The sequence below is a fragment of the Barbus barbus genome, assembly GCF_936440315.1.
Source record: "Barbus barbus genome assembly, chromosome: 32".
NCBI lineage: Eukaryota > Metazoa > Chordata > Actinopteri > Cypriniformes > Cyprinidae > Barbus > Barbus barbus.
The window spans coordinates 11,272,388-11,294,434 of NC_136760.1; the positions used below are offsets into that span (position 1 = coordinate 11,272,388).

Below are 22,047 nucleotides of genomic sequence, written 5' to 3' on the forward strand. Positions count from 1 at the left end.
AAGTTCAGCGGCTTGGGTACGCGCGGGCCGCCGGGGCTTGTACGTCCAATCATTGAATTGTTGGGCCGCGCACACGGGAGATAGTCCCACACGAGCCAGGATCTCCCTCTTCACATCAGCGTAGTTCTCCGCGGCGGACGTGGGCAAGCTGAAGAAGGCCCGTTGGGGCTCGCCGGTGAGGAGTGGGGCTAGTGCGCGTGCCCAATCTTAGGGATCCCAGCCCTCGGCGGTGGCGGTGTTTTCGAACATTTGCAGATATGACTCAACATCGTCATGCGCCGTCATCTTGGGCAGCAGCTGCGCGGCTTGCACCCGGGGATCCGGTAACGGAACGCGCTGGCGGGCGGCCGTGCGAAGCGCGGCAATTTCCTGGTCAGCCTTGCCCTGTTGGGCAGCCAGGTGTTCAACTATCTGTTGTTGGCGCAGGCTGACCTCTGTAAGCTGGCAAAGTAGCTCTTCCATCGCTGGGGGGGAGGAGTACGCGCCTTTCTGGGGTAAACTGGAGAGAAAAAAAGAGATGGTGAGAATCGGTGGAGATCGCTTGTTGGTGAAAACTTCCTTAATCTGCCCGCATTCTCCACCACTGTGGCAGGTGGGAAGAATCACGCAACAAGGAGAGCTCAAAATAAATACCCCGGAGGGTGGATTTATTTATTTAAGGTGAGGGTGTCGGTTGAAAAGGTGTGGCTGAGGTGCGGCGGTGCTCTTCGTGGTGTGATTTCCTCCCTAGTGCGGTGCGGTGCTCGGGGCAGGGCAGGATCGGTCACTCGCTGGGCTCTGAAATCAAGAAGAGTAGCGTGCATTAGTCTCAGCTTCTTCGAAGATGTCTCTCCCCGTTGTGCAGCCTCGCACGGCTTATCTGGCCGCGGGCAAACGAGCCCCAGGTGTGGCCGATCCGCCGTGATGAGGAGGTGCAGGTGTTTCCTCTTCGTCTCCAGGGCAACGCTGATGAACAATCGGGACGCTCGTCACAATATATATATATATATATACAGTGCCCTCCATGAGTATTGGAACAGTAAAGACAAAATTGCTCTGTTGGCTGTGGAGTAAAGACATTTGCAAATATGATTAAAAGATGAACATGAGACAAAACTACAGAATGTCACATTTTATTATTAGCCGTTTCAACACATACATGTTTTACGAAATAAAAAGAACAGCACTTTAGAGTTCATCCCACTCATTGATGTGAGCATAAGTATTGGGACAGTTGAACATAAGGCAGATATAAAAGATTAAAAGCTATTATTTAGTTGCAGATCCCTTGCGCACAATCACAGCAGTGAGTCTGTGACCCATAGACATCGCCAGACTCTTGGTCTCATCCTTTGAAATACTTTTCCCAGCCTTTAATGAAGCCAGTTCAAATTATTGCTTGTTTTGGGGAGTTTCTGCCTTTACTCTCCTCTTCAGCTGGTGAAATTCATGTTCAAACTGATTTAAATCTGGAGATTGACTTGGGCAATCTAAGACTTTCCATTTCTTTGCCCTTATAAATTTCTTGACTGAACTGGCAGGGTGTTTTGCGTCATTGTCCTGATGCAATATGAAGCACTTCCCATTGAATCTGGTGGCATTTTCTTGAATATTGGTAGGCAAGATGGTTTTGTACCCTTGCAAATTCATTCTACTACTGTCATCATACATCAGTAACGTTGAGAGGGCCTGTTCCAGAGGCAGCCATGCATGCCCATGCCATGACACCACCTCCACCATGCTTTACAGATGAGGCTGTATGCTTGGGATCATTTGCAGTTCCCTCTTTCCCATCACTTAGATAAAGGTTCATCTTTGTCTCATCGGTCCATAAACACAGTTCCAAAATTATTCTGGCTCACCTTTGTGCTTTTTTGCAAACTCTAATCTTGCCTTTCTATTTCTGGTGCTGGTCAGAGGTTTGCATCTTGCTGTGTAGCATCTGTAATTCTGTGTCAAAGTCTCCTGAGGACAGTAGATTGTCAGAGCATCACCCCAGCTTTCTGGAAGTTGTTGGTGATTTTACAGACACGTCTTTTAGGGTTCATTTTCACAGCTTTTATGATTTGTCTGTCATCAACTACTGTTGTTTTCTCAGCTGATCAGGTCGTTGTTGGTTGCTGGTGGTTTCCAAGCTCTTGATTTCTCCATGCCCTTTGTTTTTGCAATAGCTCTAATTGACTTCCTCTTTTCTTTTAGCATCCAAATTGCTTGCTTTTCTCTCAAAGTCAGCTCCCTCATCTTCATCCTGGTTTGTGTGTGTCATCATCGAATGCAGAAATAACGGATATAACTGATACGACACATTCCCTGCTTTTAATATCTGAAGAATTAATGCAACAGGACACAGCTGATCACTTAGAAAGATCTGTGAGGCAACTGTTCTAATACTTATGATAACATCAGATAGGGGGATGAAACTCTGAAGGTGCTGATCTTCTTAGCTGGTAAAACATCTGTGTTTAATAACCCAATAATAAAATTTGACATTCTGTAGTTTTGTCTCATATTCATCTTTTATTCATATTTGTAAATGTCTGTACTCCACAGCCAACAGAGCAATTTTGTCTTTACTGTTCCAATACTTTTGGAGGGCACTGTGTGTGTGTGTGTATGTATGCATGTATGGGACAACAGGGACACACACACACACACACACACACACACACAAAAGCAGATTTATATTGATTGTTACAAAACCAGTTTTTCAAACATTCAGAGTGACAGAAGACCTTATTCAAACTCTCTTTGCAATAATGACTTGCTGATGTACATTATCCCTTATTTAAATTTATTTGAGATGAATAGACTACTTTAATAATACTTTCTTTGTGCTTTTTTTATTTTTAAAGCATGAAGTGTTAGCATCTATTCATAGTAACTGCATGGACAAGTGCAAAAAGTGCAATTCTTCAAAATTAAAAAATTGAAAGTTACATGTTTCTTTTTTATTTTCAGATGAGTTAATGCTTTAATCAGGATTTTTTTGTTGTCATATCAATCCCTTACATTTGTAGACCAATAGACCTTGTCACGAGGAAGGCTCTATTTAGTTGAGGTTCTGTCCTTAAATCATTTTCTTACTGTTTGTCTGCTGCAAAATTTAAAAAACAAACAAACAAAAAAAAACAGATGAACTAAATACAACAAACATTGTAAACTTTTTTTTTTTTTTAACACCCCCTCACTTTTTTGTCTCCTTCCCTATAACCAATAGTGCTACAGAATTTCAATACAGTGTGCTCAGATGGTCACACGCCACTGACACGAGCCCTTCTGAAATATTGATTAGTGACTTTCTCTTCTACTCCCTCTGCTTCTAAAAGTTGCTACTAAAAACCTAATTTTTTCCCCTTCTCTGTGGTGATTGGCAGCTGTGTAGTATTTTTTGTTTTGTTTCACACCAATGTTAAGAAATCCAACATGAAGGTTTAGGAGATGTTTCTCATGTAACCTTTAAATGTCCCATAAGGGCCTTTTGTGAAAACTCTTGGAGTGACATCCAGCAGTTCACTAAAGGAACGATGCCAATAGGATGATTTTCATGTTCCAAAATCAAGTCTACCACATGGCACCAGCTCAGTTAGAAATAATCTTCCAAAACAAAGCTATCACCGTAAATTGCAATCATTACAATACAAAAATTGTAAAATTGATAGACAATTTTACAATTCTTGATACTAATATAGATTCCACAGTGAACTAACATGCTTTTTTTAACACATTCCTTTCTTGAAGTATTTTAAGAAAGGCTTGAATTCTAAAAATAAAATGGAAAAGATTAAAAAAAAGAGAGAAATTAATGTTAAAAACGAATGTGCAAATTAGAATTAAATGAACAAACTGAAAAAAAAGGTAATCAAATATTTTTTAGTTTAAACCATACAGTATTTCACATCTTGCTTGTTGGTGAGACATATAAATATGATTTATTTATCAAAAAGTAAGTCCTGAAAAGCAAGCTTCCTTGGTGTAAGCAGTGAGCAAGGTATGCAAGAGGGAAAAGAGGCTGCTCTGAGAGCTAAAGAAAAGAGAGACTGTAAATAATGATCTTTCCCTAATACATTTAGTTTTCACTCTCAAGGTCAGATTTTCCTTTCTTGTGTCTGTTCTTATTGATAAGTTAGGCAAGCACTTGTTTGAAACCATAGCTGCCTCTCCCACTTCATCTTTTCATGGATAAATCCTAAAACCTGGGCTCAGTCAATAGTCTGTGATGTGTATCTAGACTAGTTAGTTGTTACTGTTGAGGCTATGTTTCTTACAGCAGAAATGAAAAATTAAAGGGACTGGCATCACTGATTGTAATAAAGCGATATCACATGAAAAAGAGTGTGTAATGGCTCTATCATTTTTTGCACACAGACTGAAATGAGTTTACTACTCAGATAAACCATAAACTCTTGACTCTTCCATTTGGAAAACGCTACAGGACTGTTTTTTTTTTTTCTCCAGCTGTCATCCTGCTCTCAAAAAACAAAACTAAAAATATTCACGTATCATGCTAGTCAAATAGATTGCCCCTATTAGATTTAATATAAAAGTATAACATTTTTGTAATACATTTTTGGTACTGGCTATGATGTGTAGTCTATAAAGAATTCTTCTATAAAGAATTTATGTTGGTGCATGGCACCGTTATCATCTCTTCTCATCAGTGCTGTTTGTCGAGGCTGTCGAACTGTTTGACCTGCTTCATAACGCTTAGCAATATCACATGAGTAGGAGTGTGATATGGCTCAGCACAGCTGTGATTACTTGCGGCACGAGGTCTCATGCTCATATAGAGCCATTGTGCACGACTGCAGGTGTGATTATTGCATTTAAGCCAAAGCGAATTCACCACAATGGAAAGCATATTTATTAGTGCTGCCAAACTATTAATCGCATCCAAAATAAAAGTTTTTGTTTTGTATATTTATGTGTAGTGTGTTTATTTATTATGTATACATATAAATACACACACATTCAGTATATATTTTGAAAATATTTACATGTGTATATACTTTTATATATTTGTTATATTTTATATTATATATAAATATATTTAATATATATAAACAATATATTAAAATTAAAATATATTCATACATGTGTTTTTATTTATATATACATAATAAATACACAGTACACACTCATGTATTATGTAAACATAAGCTTTTTATTTTGGATGCGATTAATAGTTTGACAGCACTAATAATTTTACTTTCTGAATTGCTCCCTCTTCCCTATATCAGGGGTTCCTGAACTTTTTTTTTTTGTTAGTTGAACCCATTTTCACATGAAATATTTGGTAACACTTTATTTTAAGGTGTCCTTGTTACATATGTTACATGTATTTACTATTATAATAACAATAAATTATGCATAATTACATACAAGTAACCCTAAACCAAATCCTAGCCCCAAGCTAAGTACATGTAGATAATTAGTATTAGTCCATACTTAAATGTATAATTACACTGTAACAAGGGCACCTTAAAATAAAGTGTAACCTATTTTTTTTGTATTTTTGTTTTCTATTTACAACATAGGTGACATAAATGTTCTAAAATATAGCCTATTAAGATTACTTTGTTATATGGTGACTGTGATATGATAAACATTTAATCTCATAAGAAATGTCTTCATGTTGAAACATGCAGTCTTTTTCAGTTTGATAATTGCACTAAGCTAAATCATGTTTTGAATTTTTTTTTTTTACTTACAGCCCTATAGGCAATTTTCGAGGAGGCTAGCAATAGCAAGCTAGATTTGAAAGCAAAAGATCCCACCCTCCCTGCAAACCACTGTCCTCCAAAACACATGAACATGTACAGGCAGACTAGAGGGTAACCAGTGACGCAATGAGAGACGACATTGGTGGAGGGTTGAATGCAACGCTTCCAGATTACCTCATGTCTCATTCACCAGTGAGAAAACATTACAGTACAAAGCACATTATATTACAATAATAACACCTTCCATTCTTGCTTGGTCAGCAATAGTGTAATGGCACAGGCATATAACGTACCATGTCTGCGCGAACAGGGTGCACAGAGTTGTATGCGAATACATATGTTAACAGGTAGGTAGAACAGCCTATTTGAGCCTTTCGCAGATGACGTAAATACATATAAATACATTTAGACAACTTAACTTAGTGATTGCTATTGGGGTGTGAAGAGACTTTCAACGTGCATAACAAAAAATTTTTTTGATCCGAATCCCCTACACTGCCTTTAATTAGCTTTTTGTCAACATAAGCCGCTTTTCCACCGAAATTACAATTTGTCCCAGGAACTTTTTTTTTTTTTTTTTTTTTCCCATTATTTGGGAAACACTTTACAATAATTCACTAACACTTAAATTACACAAAAGCAAGCAGGTGCATGATTTGGCATGGCAGCCAATACAAATAATTGATAACCGTTTCCTGCGCTCGGTTGCAGAATCACATCATGCTTCTGAAAGTATTATCTTGATCTTGGGTGGTGATGGCGCAGTGGATAAGACACATGCCTTTGGTGTGAGAGACCCGGGTTCGAATCCACTGTGAGACACCAATGTGTCCCTGAGCAAGACACTTAACCCCCTAGTGGCTCCAGAGGCGTGCGACCTCTGACATATATAGCAATTGTAAGTCGCTTTGGATAAAAGCGTCAGCTAAATGAATAAATGTAAATGTAAATGTAATCTATATAGTGTAGTTAGCTATCTCTGTGTCGTACGTGGTCGCTTGTGAAGCATGAAAAACACCTTATTTAAATTCTGAATATATTATCGTATACAGCATGCAAAGAGCGCTCCCTTTAAATTTATTAAAAACTGTCACTCATTCATTACGATCTTACAAAGTTCCGTTTTAATCAATGTGACCACGCAATGAAACTTTTTTTTTTTTTTTTTTTTTTTTTTTTTTTTTAATGAAGTTACGAGCATGATAGAACTCCACGCTGGACAAAAAGTGGTGAGTGCGGGGATTCTAACCTAAACACCTCTGATTGGTCATTGCGTTGTAGAACTCAACAAACATGTCTGTGATTGGCTACTTGCTCCCCTCTGTAAAAATTTATTGTAAAATAATTTGACGCTTTCCAAAGCAGAAGATTGTTTGCCAAATCTATTTCGTTATGCTATTATTACGAAGAAAACAGATCCTAGACCAGGAGTTATGGACAGTTTTTCCATCTAAAAGCAATGAGTTAGACTATTTTACAGGGCCGTGCAGAGACCTTTGGAGGGGCAGGTGCTCAAAGTATAAAAGGGCCACATGGAACACGGCTTTTAATAGGGCTGTGCTCCTTGCTGGTATGTGTATCGAAATTGATGCTTCTGTATTGATACAGCAGCAAATGCCATGACGCAGGTTTAGAAAAGAAACAGAACAGAAAAGACCATTTTAAGTTTAAATGTTAAAGACATTTTTTTTTGTACCTTAATTACTCTGGAATGATATTACTATTATTATTATTATTATTTATTGTTTTTGTTGTTATTAAGTTTACAGGGTATGGTGGTTTTGCTGTTGTAAACACTACTGTTGTTGTAGAAAAAAATATTTCTGTCTTATTGAAAATATAATTCTATTCTAATCCTGTTCTGAATTTATTCATTTTTTGAATGATAATGTTTATAAAAGCAGGATTGATAAGTATAATTCGGAGGACAAGAAAATCAGTATAAGCCTGTTTTACCAGTGTTGTGATAATTATTTTTAAGGCACTCTGTTTTTTAAATAAATACTGTAATAGTAATAGTTCAAAGTATGAATAGTTTTTAGTCAGATAACATAAAAAAGACAAGACACCTCGACACGCTTTAAACTTTTCCCAATTAAACAGCAAGAACAAAAGAGAACAAGCAACTTTGTTTTTATTGCTGTGTGTAGAACTATGCATTTTTAATAATTTTAATAAAATGTATATTCGTCCCCCGCACTTTATTCGAGCTCGAGCAGGTGTTTTCACATAGAGGTTTCTAGATTTAAATCTAGACTTCAATTAAAAGAGACATGACCTGACGTTTTATTCGTATCCAAAATGAGGAGATATGAATATCAGGAGAGCTGAACACTCTCGTGCAGTGCATGTTTCATTCATACTCAAAATCAGAGGGCGCTCTCCTGCAGGAACTTTTGACGTGCAGGAAATCCCTAATATGGACAAACTCACATGGCTATTGCTGTAGCTTAGCTGAATAAAAAGCAGAAACGTTTTTACTGATGAAACGTGAAGACAATAAACACACTATTGCTGTTTTTCAAGTTATCTTCACGTAATAAATAAACTATATGAACAATGCAGTACTGATTGACATATCATTTAGTATAGAAACTATAAAATATATTTCCTGAATTATTCTGTGATTAAAAAAGGGAAAAGGGTGTTCGTAGTAGCCTTTATAAACCAATCATAAAATTGTCATTAAGAAAACATTGAACAAAAATATTGTAGCCCCTTGCTGCAGCTAACTGTGCTTCCACAGGCTACACACAGCAATATAAACAACAGCTCTGCTTGATCTCTTCACGCCGTTCTCGTAAAATAATAATAATTCAATAATATAAGTTTACAACTCCAATTACCAGCAGCCGGGGACGTTATTGAAAGCATCCTAAAGGTGTCTGAACGTGAGGGATCGTCCCGGATGAGATCGTCAGGTGAAAGGTCATAGGTGGATAATTTAATTTATGGCTGAACTATTATTAACAGTTTAATAGTCACATAAATGTAGTTCAGGGAACGTAAGTTACATTACAATGAAACAAAATATTATATCAAACAACATTGCCTATTTTGATTTTCATTTGAACATATTAATAGATTAATAGAATACAGACCAAATATTACCTGTTAGATTTACCCAAAGCGAATATATCTCATGTTTAACCACTACAGAGACATCAGAGCTAGCGGCAAATATCAGAAGGCCTAGCCAAGGTTATGTTCCTCTCATCTGGAAACATGAGCACTGAGCACTCACTAATTGCTTGGAGCTCACATCTCCGAAATCGGCAAAGCCCATTTTCAAATATGCACTGTCTTTATAAGTAAACCGCAGATTTGAGTTTTAAACGACTACATTCTTGCCTGAAACACGTTTAAAACTACATTTCATGACTCAATAACAGTAATAATTAAAAAAAAAAAAAAAAAAAGCGAATATATGGTGGTTGAAATACAATGCTGTGTGAACTCAATCAATCAGCATGTTCAGTGCCCAAGTCCCACCCCTGAAAGTTCTGGACCTTTTGAAAAAGTAGTACCTCGCAAGCAGGGACTTTCTGAGGGGCAAATTTGTACCCGGACCTTTATTTAGAGTAGACCCTGATTCTTGCGGTGGAAACCCACATATTACCAGTCCCAGCACAGACCCAAAGTCCCTAGATCCCTAGATCCTGGCTTTACAAACCTCCCGCAGTTCCCTCATGAACCCCAAGGAGTTCACAAACCCTCGTTTGAGAAACCTATATAATGCACAGTTCATGGAAATAGTAAAGCAGTGAACAAGTGACTGATTTCAAATGTAGCTTTAATAGGATGTTGGTGTTTAGAGAGGATAATCAAGCTATTTAATTCTCAACCAACTTAAGGTTTTGTTTAGAAGAGCCAAAGGATGCTTCTCAATCAGCTTCCTAGCTATACAAGTCTGGGTCACTGGTAAGGACACTGGCTCACTATACATTGGGATAGTGCTTACTGTATTTCTGGTGACGTGACCATGTACAATGTCAATGTGCAGTGTTGTAGAATGTCACCACAGGTATTTATCAACAACAGGCAGGACCTATATTTTTACTCTTACCTATTTTATATTATTTTTAATGCTCTTGAAACACAATATTTCGGCCAAAATATTAATTATAAACGTTAACTAGTTGTGCTGAATTTGCAATTGAGACTCCCTGATCAGTGCAATGGAAATAATTTTGCAATTGAGGCAGCCCTTAAAATGGCCAACTTCCTGATCAGTACCTTAACTGTGCTGATTGAGCCGCACCCAAAAACACACCAATGACTCACACTTGCTGATTACTCTCACTCATTCATGTTAACTTTGGCAAGGTGATTTCATAACGTAGGGGAAATTTCTAATTTCTAATGAGATTCTGTAGTGCAGAATGAGTCAGAAATAGTTTTTTTTTTTTTTTTATCCATACTGGTGAAGGAGATACATGAGTACATGTTGTATTGATGCATAACCACAATTCATGCAATACCACAAGTCCATAACAGTTTAAATTGAAAATTAATACATTTCACAGTTGAAAACTGATAATCCACGTTATTGCATAATTAATCACAAGCTTGATTTATCTGATTCGTAACATAAACAGTGTAGAATCTTAAATATTTCTGAAGCTATTTTATAAATTCAGTTTCAATTCAATTTCAGTTTATTTACAAAGCACAGTTAAAAACAACTACCACTGACCAATATGCTGTACAAGCAGCAGCTGTACAAAATTAAATGACCATTAACAGAATTGAGACAAAGGCAGAGTCCTAAATAAAACCACAAACCATAGAGCGAATCAGTTTTAAATCGTGGATAATAAGCCACCTAGATTTAAAATTGGATAGTGTGGGAGAAGTTCTGATTTTATTAGACTGGGTAGATTTAGGTAGACTGTTCCAACATCTCGGAGCGGTAGATGCTTGATCACCCCTAGACTTTAGTCTGGTTTTAGGAACCACTAAGAGCCTTAAATTGGCTGACCTAAGAACTCTTGCTGATTGGTGGTCTATCAACAGGACATAGAAGTATAATGGTGCTAAACAATTTAAAGAGTTAAAACCCAATAAGAGCAATTTAAAATTAATCCTGTAGAGCATCGGTAACCAGTGTGATGACCATAGCACAGGTGTAATACACTTATGCTTTCAAGCTCCTGTTAGGACTCCTGTAATGACAGCTGCATTTTGAACCATTTGAAGATGGTTTAGAGAAGATTGACTGACCCCCAAATAGAGTTATAATAATAAAACCTTATGGTTTCATATAAATTTAACTTAACTTAACCTAAATCAAGGCTTGTCAATCAAGCTTTAAAGCACTGTCCAGTAAAACACCCAGATTTTTCACATACGGCCTGACATAAGATGCCAGAATCCAAGATCGAAGTTAGGTATACTCTGGGAATCAGAAGGGGTAAACATCACAATCTTTGTTTTACTACCATTCAGACTTTAAAATTAAAAATTTAAATAAAAACTTAAAAATTTAGGGACATCCATGCTTTAACATCCAAGAGGCAAGCAACCACAGGGCATAAACCAAAGTTAGAACCAAGTGGAAGCATATAGACAGAAAATAACATGGCAGAGTAGAAGAATAGGAAAAATCCCCAAACAATAATGAGAAAGAAGCAGAAGTAAGTAGCAGTGATCCTCTGAGTCAGAGGTGTGAGGTTTGACAGCATTCAATGACAATGGCATGTTAAATATAATAGGATTATGGTCAGAAATAGAGCCCTGTATTTCGGCCCGGGCCTGATGGGCCCCGACTTTTTTACGCCTCTAGGGCCGGGCTTTGGCCAATTTCCACGTCATAGTTCAGACGCGGGCCGGGCCTCAGGCCTGATTTGGGTTTCTCCTTATTTTTATATTGTAGACATCTATCAATTAGTGATGAAAAAATTGCCGCGCTGGTGGAAACAACACGAGACCGTGCCGCGACTGAGAGCAGCTCGATGGTGTTTAGTGTCCCGCAGCAGCAGCAGCTGAATAGTTCTGCGTTCAAATGCACGCAATAGGCTAAAGCTTGCTGCAAAACCCCAGCAAACATAACCATGAATGTGTCTGCGGGAAATAGTAAGGAGATATTTGAACTATTTACTAATAAACTAGTGTTTTCTGAGTCTGTGTCGCAAGGATGAAGTTGCTGATCCTGACTCGCCGTCTCCTCATTAGACGCGCCTTTAGAGAGAAATGCATCGTTATTGATTATTGTTCATGATTATGATTAAAATTATAATGAAAGAGTTTTTGTTTTCAATTTTTTTTTATTTCGTTAAGTAATAATTTAAAGCTTTCTATAGATATATTTATCATGTCTGTGAGGCATGTATTCACTCAGCTTCGCGTTCCTGTTCAAGATGGCAGAAAGCGCATCATGTTTGTTTTCTTTGTTTTATAAAATAACTACCTTTTGTTGGTATTGTGAGTGCACACAAATACAAGTAGACCCTTTTACAGGTCCGAATGATGTAGTACTCTTACCTTTTATCAAAAAAAAAAAAAAAAAAAAGACTGCGTAGGCTATTTTAGTAGTAGTAGTAGTAGTAGTAGTAGCCCTTTATTGTCACTAGTCACAAGTACCAGCGAAATTAGCCATCAACCTGTCCATACATACACAACATACATACAATATGACAAGGGGGTAGACAGGACAGGAAGACTGGGTAATTGAGGAAGAAATACAGCAAAACATGAGGAAGGGGGGGAGAAAAAAATAACCCCCAAACTATGCTCCTATGGGAGTACAGTGTGAGAACAGGAAAAACACCCCAGCAACAAAAGCACATAATCAAAACAAAATAGACACATGGCTTTGCAACAGGGGAGATAATCCAGCTCCGACAAGCAGCCATCCGGTCTTGCAGCCATTCTCGGCGCTGGTCACAGACCCGCTTGTTAAACTGGCGGGATTACTTTAATTTGTTTTCACTGAAAACAATGCAAGTGTTTGTGCTGGTGCCTCCATGTCCTGCAGAGCGTGCTTTAGCTTCCACTCTCCGCACAAACTTAGATATAGGCTAGCGCACATTATTATTATAGCGCAGCTTTAACGTTTAAACATTGTTATATACTTGAACTGTTTTAGTATATCTATAGATTACATAGATAATATATCTATAGATATTTTATAGGCAAGTCGTGATAATATGAGAAGACTAAATTGATCAAACATAGGCTATGATCAGCTCATGCCGCTGCCCGCTTGGTTGTTACTTTAAAAAAAACTAAAACTTATAGGCTATTTAAAGAACAAACATGCTCCAAACGTTTTTCTAAATTAACTTAATAAAAAAACAAAACGAAATATAATAATTTTGCCATTACACACAAAACTGAACTATTTTAATAGCTGAAACAGTAGTATAAACTGTTTTAGGAGAAGGGAAAAAAAAAATGGGCTTGGGTCGGACTCGGGCCGGTAATTCTGATAAGCTGTCGGACGTGGGCCGGGCTAGGGCCTGAGCGTCTCGGGCCAGGGCCGGGCTAGGGCCTAAATTTTAAGGCCTGTGCAGGGCTCTAGTCAGAAAAACTGTGAAACCATCCCATTTCAGATGTGTGGGGGAGTTACAAACTTTACAGTTGGGTGATAAGAGTTCAGAGAAAGGAGTGTATGGAAAGTTAAGGAATCTGCATAAGTTGAAAATATCCAGTATTGATAGTGGTAATGTCTTATGGGTGGTAAGGGCAAAAAATACAGAAGAGTAAAATGTAAGCTTTCAGCCTTTCTGTTGTTCAGTGTGTCTGAAGAGGAATGTACATTTACAGAAACTTGTGTGATTCACGCTTACAGTATTGTCATCATTTTTCAATGTAATAAAAAACAGTCAGCCCACTACAAGAAATCTCTCATTTTATCCTGCACTGTTTCTCCTGTTCCTTTCTGGGTATGCCTCTATTGTCATGCTGTGAGTAGATAGCCGGTCATGGGGAAAAGTAATTTAATGGAGGTCCTCAGCTGGCACGAAATCTTCTCTGAGAGAGATGAGTTGTGGAGAGGGGAGGTGACTTCCATCATGTATGAGAACTGCTCCTTGCTTGAATACGCATCAGTTGTCTTCCTTCCTTCTTCAGAGCAGTTTACTCTGCCCATTGCTTTCTCATCCTGAAATTAGCCAACCTTATCTTTTTAAATTTGTTTGCTCTTCTCCTTTTGGCTAAAGGGCATCTTCTACACCCCTGCTCCTGAAAGCGATTTTTTTGTTGTTGTTGTATCTATGTTTTAAGGATGATTTAGGGATAAAGGAAGTGCAACATGCCACATATGCATAAATGCATTTGTTCTTGTTAGCTGAGCAAAATGAATGTTTTCAGAATAGTGAACTTACATTCATTGTGTACGGAGAAAACCAATCGATGCTATTGACCATTTTAGCAGTTCAGATGATTTTTTAAACTTTATACATTTTCAGTTGCCAATTACAAATTAATTTTGGATTCATTTGGATCTCTAGAAGACAGTCATTTTATTTATTTAGGTGACAATCGTTTTATTTATTTATTTAGGTTTATATTAGGTGTCATTAACTAATTTGTGCTATCATTGTACTGTATCTGCTTGCTATTCAACTGTTGCTGCTATTGTGGTGGGATATGGTTAAGGTTAGGGACAAGTTTAATGTTATGGTTAGGTTCAATAGTATAATCATAGATTTATTGTATGTGTTTTTTTCATAAGTCTGAAGTAGAGAATAATTCTCTCATATACAGGACATTCGTCTTAAAGAATTTAACCTGCCTCTTTACGGAAACTTATTTGAAATTGTTGGACTGAGCTGTGTTGTCATATAGGATAGTTTGCAGAGATCCTGGCATGACTCTCTTTTCACATATTATATTTAAGGACATTCTCGACAATCTGGAGAATGTGGAGTCATGTGACCTGGAGGAAGATGACCTCATGTTGGATTTGGACCTATCTGAAGATGCATCTTTACACAGCGGTGAGTGATGGTATATTAAAAAAAAGAAACATCCTGTGACTTTCAACTACTTGGGGTGGGGGTGGGGGGTGGGGGTTGGGGGGGGGGGGGGGGGGGGGGGGGGTGTTAACCCACTCTTCCACTACGTCACTTGCAAGTTCTTGATCACATCTGGGGGGACACAGGGTTACATGTGTGCAAGGACAATCAGCTGTCCTTCCTGTAGCACTGTCTTAGACATCTTTCATTCTTTCATTACGGATATGGCAGTTTATTGCTCTGGTCACATATTCACTATTTATGTCTCCCTGCAACAGGCCTATGGCTTATTCACGCAGGTGAACAGAAACCCTGGGCATCTTTTTTGTTGCGTTTTTTTAGAGTCAGCAGAAAGGTCCTAAGTTATTACAACTGTGACCTTCATTGCCCATGGCCTGTAAGCAGTTTGTGTCTTTAGGACTGTTCCACAGCTGCATGAGCAATAATTGTTTATGGTTCATTGAACAGTTATGAAAAATATATACAAGTATTTCTATAAAGAATTTTGCTGAATTTATATACTACTGATGCTCCAACGTATGCACATTCAGGCTTTTATATTGTTAAATTAAGTACATGTAAATATAGGGAAACTGGCTCAATACTGGCTCAACAAACTTTCATGCAGATTTACTCCAGATGTACGGTATGCCACTGCATGCCATCACTGTGATATCTTTACATGAGAGAGCGTTAGATGTCATTCTCCTGTGTTTTGAGTGGAATTATGACCTTAAGCAGAGCTCGCAGTAGTTCTGCTGTGTAGGAGTGTAAATTCACTTGTGGATCAGCTCTTATTTTTCCTTTACAGGAGAGATAAAAAAACAGTACTGAACCATTGTCACGGTCTGGTTTCCATTTAGTTCCGTTTTGCCCTTATTTGGTTTTGTCTCTGGTTGTCCTCTTTAGTTCCTGTCCTAGTTTAGTTAATCATTCATTCTCATCACCTGTGTTTAATTAATTATCTTGTTTCCTTGTTTGGTTGTTCCCTTTATAAGTCCTCAGTTCTCCCTCAGTCTTGGTCTTGGTTTAATGTTAACGTTAATAAAAGGGAAAAGTGAGTTGATGCATCGTCGGTTTCCTTCTCTTTATTGGATCTTGATCTACAACCACACATCCCATAACAGAAGACAAGACCTTAACAGAAAACACATCAGGAAATGAGGAGGCGGTTGGTCTTGGTTCCCCGCAAGGGAGGTCCGGGGATTTTCGGCCTGGATCCGCCACCCGCATTGATGATGTTTCCGCCCGCATTGATGATGTTTCCGCCCGCGGCGAAGATGGTTCTGCTGCCCGCAAAGATAAGGATTCCGCCCACGGCGAAGTTTTTTCCGTCGCCCGCGACGATGGTGATTCCGCCCACGGCGATGATGATGCCGCCGCCGCCCACGGTGATGATGAGTAATAATTTGGAGCTCCTGGATCTGGCGATAGCCCCGGAGTTCTTGGCTCCTGTCCTCTCCCCAGAGCCCGCTCTTCTACAGCGCCCTCCTGTGCCTGCTCCACGCCAGTGCTTCCCTGTACCCGCTCTGCCACAGCAATCCCCAGTGCTCACTTCTCCAGTGCCTGCTTCTCCAGGGCCAGTCTCTCCAGTTGGTTATTTGGTTTTGTCTCCAGTTGTCCTCTTTAGTTCCTGTCCTAGTTTAGTTAATCATTCATTCTCATGTGTGTTTAATTAATTATCTTGTTTCCTTGTTTGGTTGTTCCCTTTATAAGTCCTCAGTTCTCCCTCAGTCTTGGTCTTGGTTTAATGTTAAGTTAACGTTAATAAAAGGGAAAAGTGTGTTGATGCATTGTCGGTTTCCTTCTCTTTATTGGATCTTGATCTACAACCACACATCCCATAACAACCATACTTTGTAAATTAATAAAATATATGAATATCAATTATTATATTGATCATTAAAGTTTGTAAAGTTCATAGTTTATTAACTAATGTTAACAGAAGACACTGTACAATGTTAAAGTGTAAAAATGTAAAGTATTACCATTTCATTTCAGCAGTCATGCCATCTACATCTTCTCAAATTACATCTATATGGATTTATGTATTCTCTCACACTTTATTTGCTTCTATTTTAGAACACTTCATGATTATCTAATAAACTAAATAAATAAATAAATATATGGCGGTCGAACACCAGACAAAAGTGTGTCTATAAGTACTGTATCACACAGTTGCAAATGTTTACTTCAAGGAAGAACAAAGTGGCATATATGAGTCTGAAGTTTGGCATTTAAAAAAACAAAGCAAACTGAAAGAGAAAGTGTAATCTGGAGTCCTTATGAACGTTAACAATGATTTAATTTAAATAATGTAATTTAATGGAAAACTATGTGAATGGCTCTCTGTGGCGAGGCAGGATTTTCTGTCGGCTACATTTAAATCTGCAACTGAAGTTTCCACTCTGTGCAGCGTGTAGCCTCACGTGTGAAAATAAACAATACGAGGTGTCCGTGATTTCTGCTTACACTTTTCAGCAGCTTGAGCAACGGACACAACCTGGAAAACTATCGGCATGGATAGTTCCGGCAATCAACTATCGGCGCCGATTAATCGGCTAAACCGATTAATTGTTCGACCTCTATTCTATAACTCCTTGCATTTGAATCTTCTGTTGAACATAAAAGAAGATATTTCAAAGAATATGGGTGACCAAACAGTTAATGGTCCACATTAATTTTCATTGTGTGGAAAAAATACAATGGAGCCATATCTAGAGACCTAAATATCATAGAGAGAGGAGTTTGACTTAGGCCAGTAAGCAAACTCACAAAACTCTAGAAAGCACAAATGTTCTGGAGGTCGCCAACAAAAGCACTCACAAAACTACTTTCTGATGTACTGTACTTATCTGTTGTAGACACTGATGGGACATCACCTTATGAATTCTCTGAAAAAGATGGCTGGCCAACTCAGAGGAGGAGACGACAGCAGCTCTGGGGCAGGCGTGATCAGTTCTGCCGTGAAAACAGGTGACCCTTTTATTTATGCATTTTGATGTTTAGTGAAATTATTGTAAATTGTGTCAGTGCTCATCACAGTGTGTAAGATCAAGCAACTACATCGTCATAATTTTCAGGTTAGTACTACACTTATTAGTAAAGATCTGGATTAATGGCTTTCAGCATAAAATCTAATCCAGGGGTGTCCAAACTACAGCCCGTGGGTCATCTGCGGCCCACTATCACTCCTGTGGCGGCCCACACGGGATTTAAAAAAAAATAAAAAGAATCTGCAGAGGTGGGCAAACTACGGGCGTTTTCATCCAGTCCTTGAGGCAGTTGTTCCAATATGCAATATCAGTAAAATCCAATAGATGGCGCAGTAGCCTGTAGTGCAGTATATAACCCCCGATTTACACCATCCTGCCGCTCAGACGCAGCCACCGGAGCTGATCGCGCCCGCTCCAGTCAATCCGCGTTTTAGAAGCGGCTCTCCGCGCGGCTTCACTAAAGACAGGCGCCGCGTCTATTTTTGACGGACGCCGCCGCGTTCAAGCCGCACAGCGAATACAAAATAAAAAGTCAAAATAGCCATATACACTACAAAACTGGCACAATTGTAAATAAGTTACATGTTTTAAAAATGTGAAAGTGTTCATTTGTTTTGAAAAATGCCTTGTATTGGAACTGTTTTAAAAATGCTTAAAAGACTTTCCAGTATCAGAACAAATGCCAGTGTTATCCTCCTGCTCACGGGTGCTGTCATTTGGGGAAAACATGGAAATAATTTGTCATTTTATCTTGCAAAGATATGATTTCTTCTTCTGTTTCCCACACACATTTTATGAAAATGGATATAGTACAGTTTTTTCTGGATTACAAATCGCGTTTTTTTTCATCTGAAACATGCTGTAATTTCCAAGGTGACTTATATAAAGCAATCAAGGTCAAGAGCAAAGCGCGCACATCAGGATTGGTGATAAATGAGAAAAGGCAAGTGAGTTTAAATTGTGCATATTCCAGCAACCACGCCGCTAGTTTCAGTTTCGCTTTAAATATTTAAGGCTGGGCGTTTATAATATATGTTTATGGTGAATGCCACTATAATTTGTGTTTGTTTTTTACTTATGTTTTCGTTCTTTTTTCTATTCTGAACACTGCTAAATTTACAGGACTTTTTGTGGCGTGTAGGGAATATAAAAACATGTTTCTAATGTTTGTAAATGTTTCGTTTATTTGACATTATTTCTGAATGAAATGATAAAATGTGTCTTATATATAGACTTGTACACCAATGCAACTTATCTGTGCGTCATAAAGTGCTCATAAAAATAGGTAGAGATGGTACAAGAAAAGAACTGCCATGTATGTGCAAGTATACATAGTACAGTAGTAAGTGAGTGTCAATTTAGAATAAAAAAAAAAATATAAGCTTCATTTGTCATAAACATATTATGCGGCCCCTCACTTAATGTGGAAAATTTTATGTGGCCCTCGAGTCAAAAAGTTTGCCCACCCCTGATCTAGTCGATTTTACACCTTTTTTTTTTATTTGGTGCAAAATCTACTTAAACTGGAAGAGACTGGGTGTTTAAGGCCAGAAAAAAAATGGAGTACCTTTCAACATACCTACAGTATGTATACAATTCACTGCAGTTTCCAGTTGAAATGAACACAAGTGACAGAAAAACACTAACACCATTTATTCCTTTTCACACAAATCATGTTTACACAGACATTTTATTGATTGACATTTTCATTTTTGCATATCTTCGATGTTATGACGTCATCACATTTAAAATAGTGCATGACTAATACATTTTGACATTTGCACCACATAGCATAATCATCAGCAAGAATTAATGTGATGTCATTTTTCAGAATTGTCACTAAAGTCATATTTTTCCAATGAGCCTAGAACAGACTGTGAGTGGGCTGGTGTTATGCCATCGGAGGCTAAAACTAACCTAAAAAAGATAAGCAAATATTTTTTTATATTGAATACCCGCATTTTGAATGCAGTTTTCAACTGCCTTTGTTCTGAAATGTTGTCATTTAAGGTTCAAGTTTTCAGCCCTTACTAGTCTCCACAAGTGCATCAGTGTCTGTTTTATATGATTAAAAGGGCAAAATTGTCTCTTTGCTGCATGTCTAAATTCACGTTGCATTAAATTTGAACATGAATAATCATAGACACTGAAAAGTCACTATACATGAGAACTTTAAACTTCACTTCACTGAACACAACTGTCCCTATACTGTATTTCATGGCTGTCATTCGAAAACTCAGCTTTGTTGGCCCGTCTAAAGCTTTAATTTGAAGGTTGAGGCCTCTGGATGACCTGGCACATGTTCTATGATCACTTTCTTTTTGTCTGACCTACAGAAGTGTAATTTTCCAGTCGTTTGACGGCTGCAAAGAACAGGGGCTGGAGAAGCCAGACCATGTGACATTGGATGAGTTGACTTTGAAGCTCATGACTCAAGACTGCTCTTCTGTCAAAGAACAGCTGATTCAACTGAAGACACTGCTTCAGGTCAGATACAATTTTTTTTACATATATAACCAGGGATGCTCACAAGTTGTTCAGCCTGGTTCTCATAAAAGCACCTGGAGATTTTGTTTGTTCACTACACTGCACTTTAACTAATTGTTTTGTCTAAGAAAACACTATAATGCAAATAACCTTTTGTTTACTTAAATGTAAAGGCTCGTTCACACTATGAACGATAACTATATCCACACCAGCGGATGGTATCTGTTTATAAACGCACACTCGTCTGCCGCTTTGAATTCTTGAGCAGAATTGATTCCGATTGGGTGTCAATACTTTTATCGTTGATCAGCTGGATAGAAAATCATTCTTAAAGTGATTCCAAATTTGATATGAAATTTACGATTCCTAAATTTTTGCTCTAAGGGTATTTCACAAAGCGTTTGAACACTAAAACTAGCTCTTAAATCTGTGAAACGTTAGGGGCCCTATTTTAACGATCTAAGTGCATGGTCTAAAGTGCATGGGGCAGGTGCACTTAGGGCATGTCTGAATGCACTTTGGCTAGTTTAATGACGGAAAAAACAGTCTGTGCACCTGGCGCATGGTTTAAAAGGGTTGTCCTTATTCTCTTAATCAGTAATGGGTGTGTTTAGGGCATAACGTGCAATAAACCAATCAGAGTCTCATCTCCCATTCCTGTTAAGAGCCAGTTGAGCTCGTGCCATGGCAGATTCACTGGAATTTGCAGGAGCAAAGACTGAATGCATCTCCAGAGAGGAAACAGATCTGTTCGTGCATGAGGTGCATGGATAGTCATGTAATGACTATCCATTATGACATGTAGGCATTTTTATATTTATGTAGCCTACACAATAATAATCTTTTACATTGTAATCCTTTAATTTTTAATATTTGGCATGTTTGTGTGCTGCTGCGCATCCCTGTGTGTATAATAAGCAGAGTGTACGCGTGCTGTGGACCCTCCTATAGGCGCATATTACTAATGCGCTCTTTAAATAACAAAAAATACTGCGCCGTTGACTTAAGGTTTTAGTTGGTCAGTGGTCTATTTCAGTTGCCTCAAAATAGCAACGCGCCAGCAATGCATCTGCATCAAAACACCTCGTTTTCAGACCAACACAGCCATGATCACACACATTGGTACAAATGCATTTGCTATTTAAACAACGTGGTGCAGCACGTGAAAATGATAACGCGTCGGGCTGAAACTAGCAAAAACTCTTGCGTTGCACCTGGTGCCGCATTGCGCCAGGTGTATGATAGGGCCCTAGGAGTAGTGAAGAGGACTCCTAAAGCCCAAAGTATACTTCACTATTTTTACGTATACACGAGAGGCAGCGTACAGTGACGCGAATTGTGTCATCAGAACAGTACGCGCACCACTCGGAAAAATAGAGCAGACACCGAACATGGATGAAGCTTTCTAGAGCGCATGTGTCGACCGTCCCGCATTCGCACACAACTTCAAATTGAGTATACTTTGAAAGGCTACGCGTTCGACTGTACGCATACGCTAGTGTACGCGTACAAAATATCCGATAGTTTGTGGTTTGGTCTTAATGACTTAATGACATTTCGAAGCTGGAAATGTATCCATTTTAGAAACATTTGACAATAATGCCTTTAAAAAGGTATCGCCTTTGGTTTTGGAGGTTATCCCAACACCAAAGTTTCCTTTGATTATATCGTTGTTTTCATTAACCAGTTGGGCAAGAGGTAACAGCTGTTCTTGCATCCAGTTTGGTTTTCTTTTACGTTTGCATGTCTTACTATAAGCCATGATTATTCTACACTATTAATTAAAAGGCTGTTTATATCCATATTCACTAATTGTTTACGAGAAGCAGTCATGCAATAGGCTGAGAATTAGCTGAACATATATTTGTTTAAATAGGGACACTTAGCCTGCATTTTGAAATCTTT

The 22,047-nt window shown here is 38.3% G+C and overlaps 1 protein-coding gene across 1 annotated transcript in view; it reads left to right on the forward strand.

Moving 5' to 3' along the window:
• The window catches only part of ccser2b (coiled-coil serine-rich protein 2b), a 91,787-nt gene that overhangs the window by 47,268 nt on the left and 22,472 nt on the right, over positions 1–22,047 (forward strand). The window contains exons 4-6 of the mRNA XM_079389121.1: positions 14,542–14,641; positions 17,524–17,635; positions 19,992–20,142. Coding sequence (XP_079245247.1) covers positions 14,542–14,641; positions 17,524–17,635; positions 19,992–20,142 — 363 coding nt within the window. The remainder of the gene's footprint in view (positions 1–14,541; positions 14,642–17,523; positions 17,636–19,991; positions 20,143–22,047) is intronic.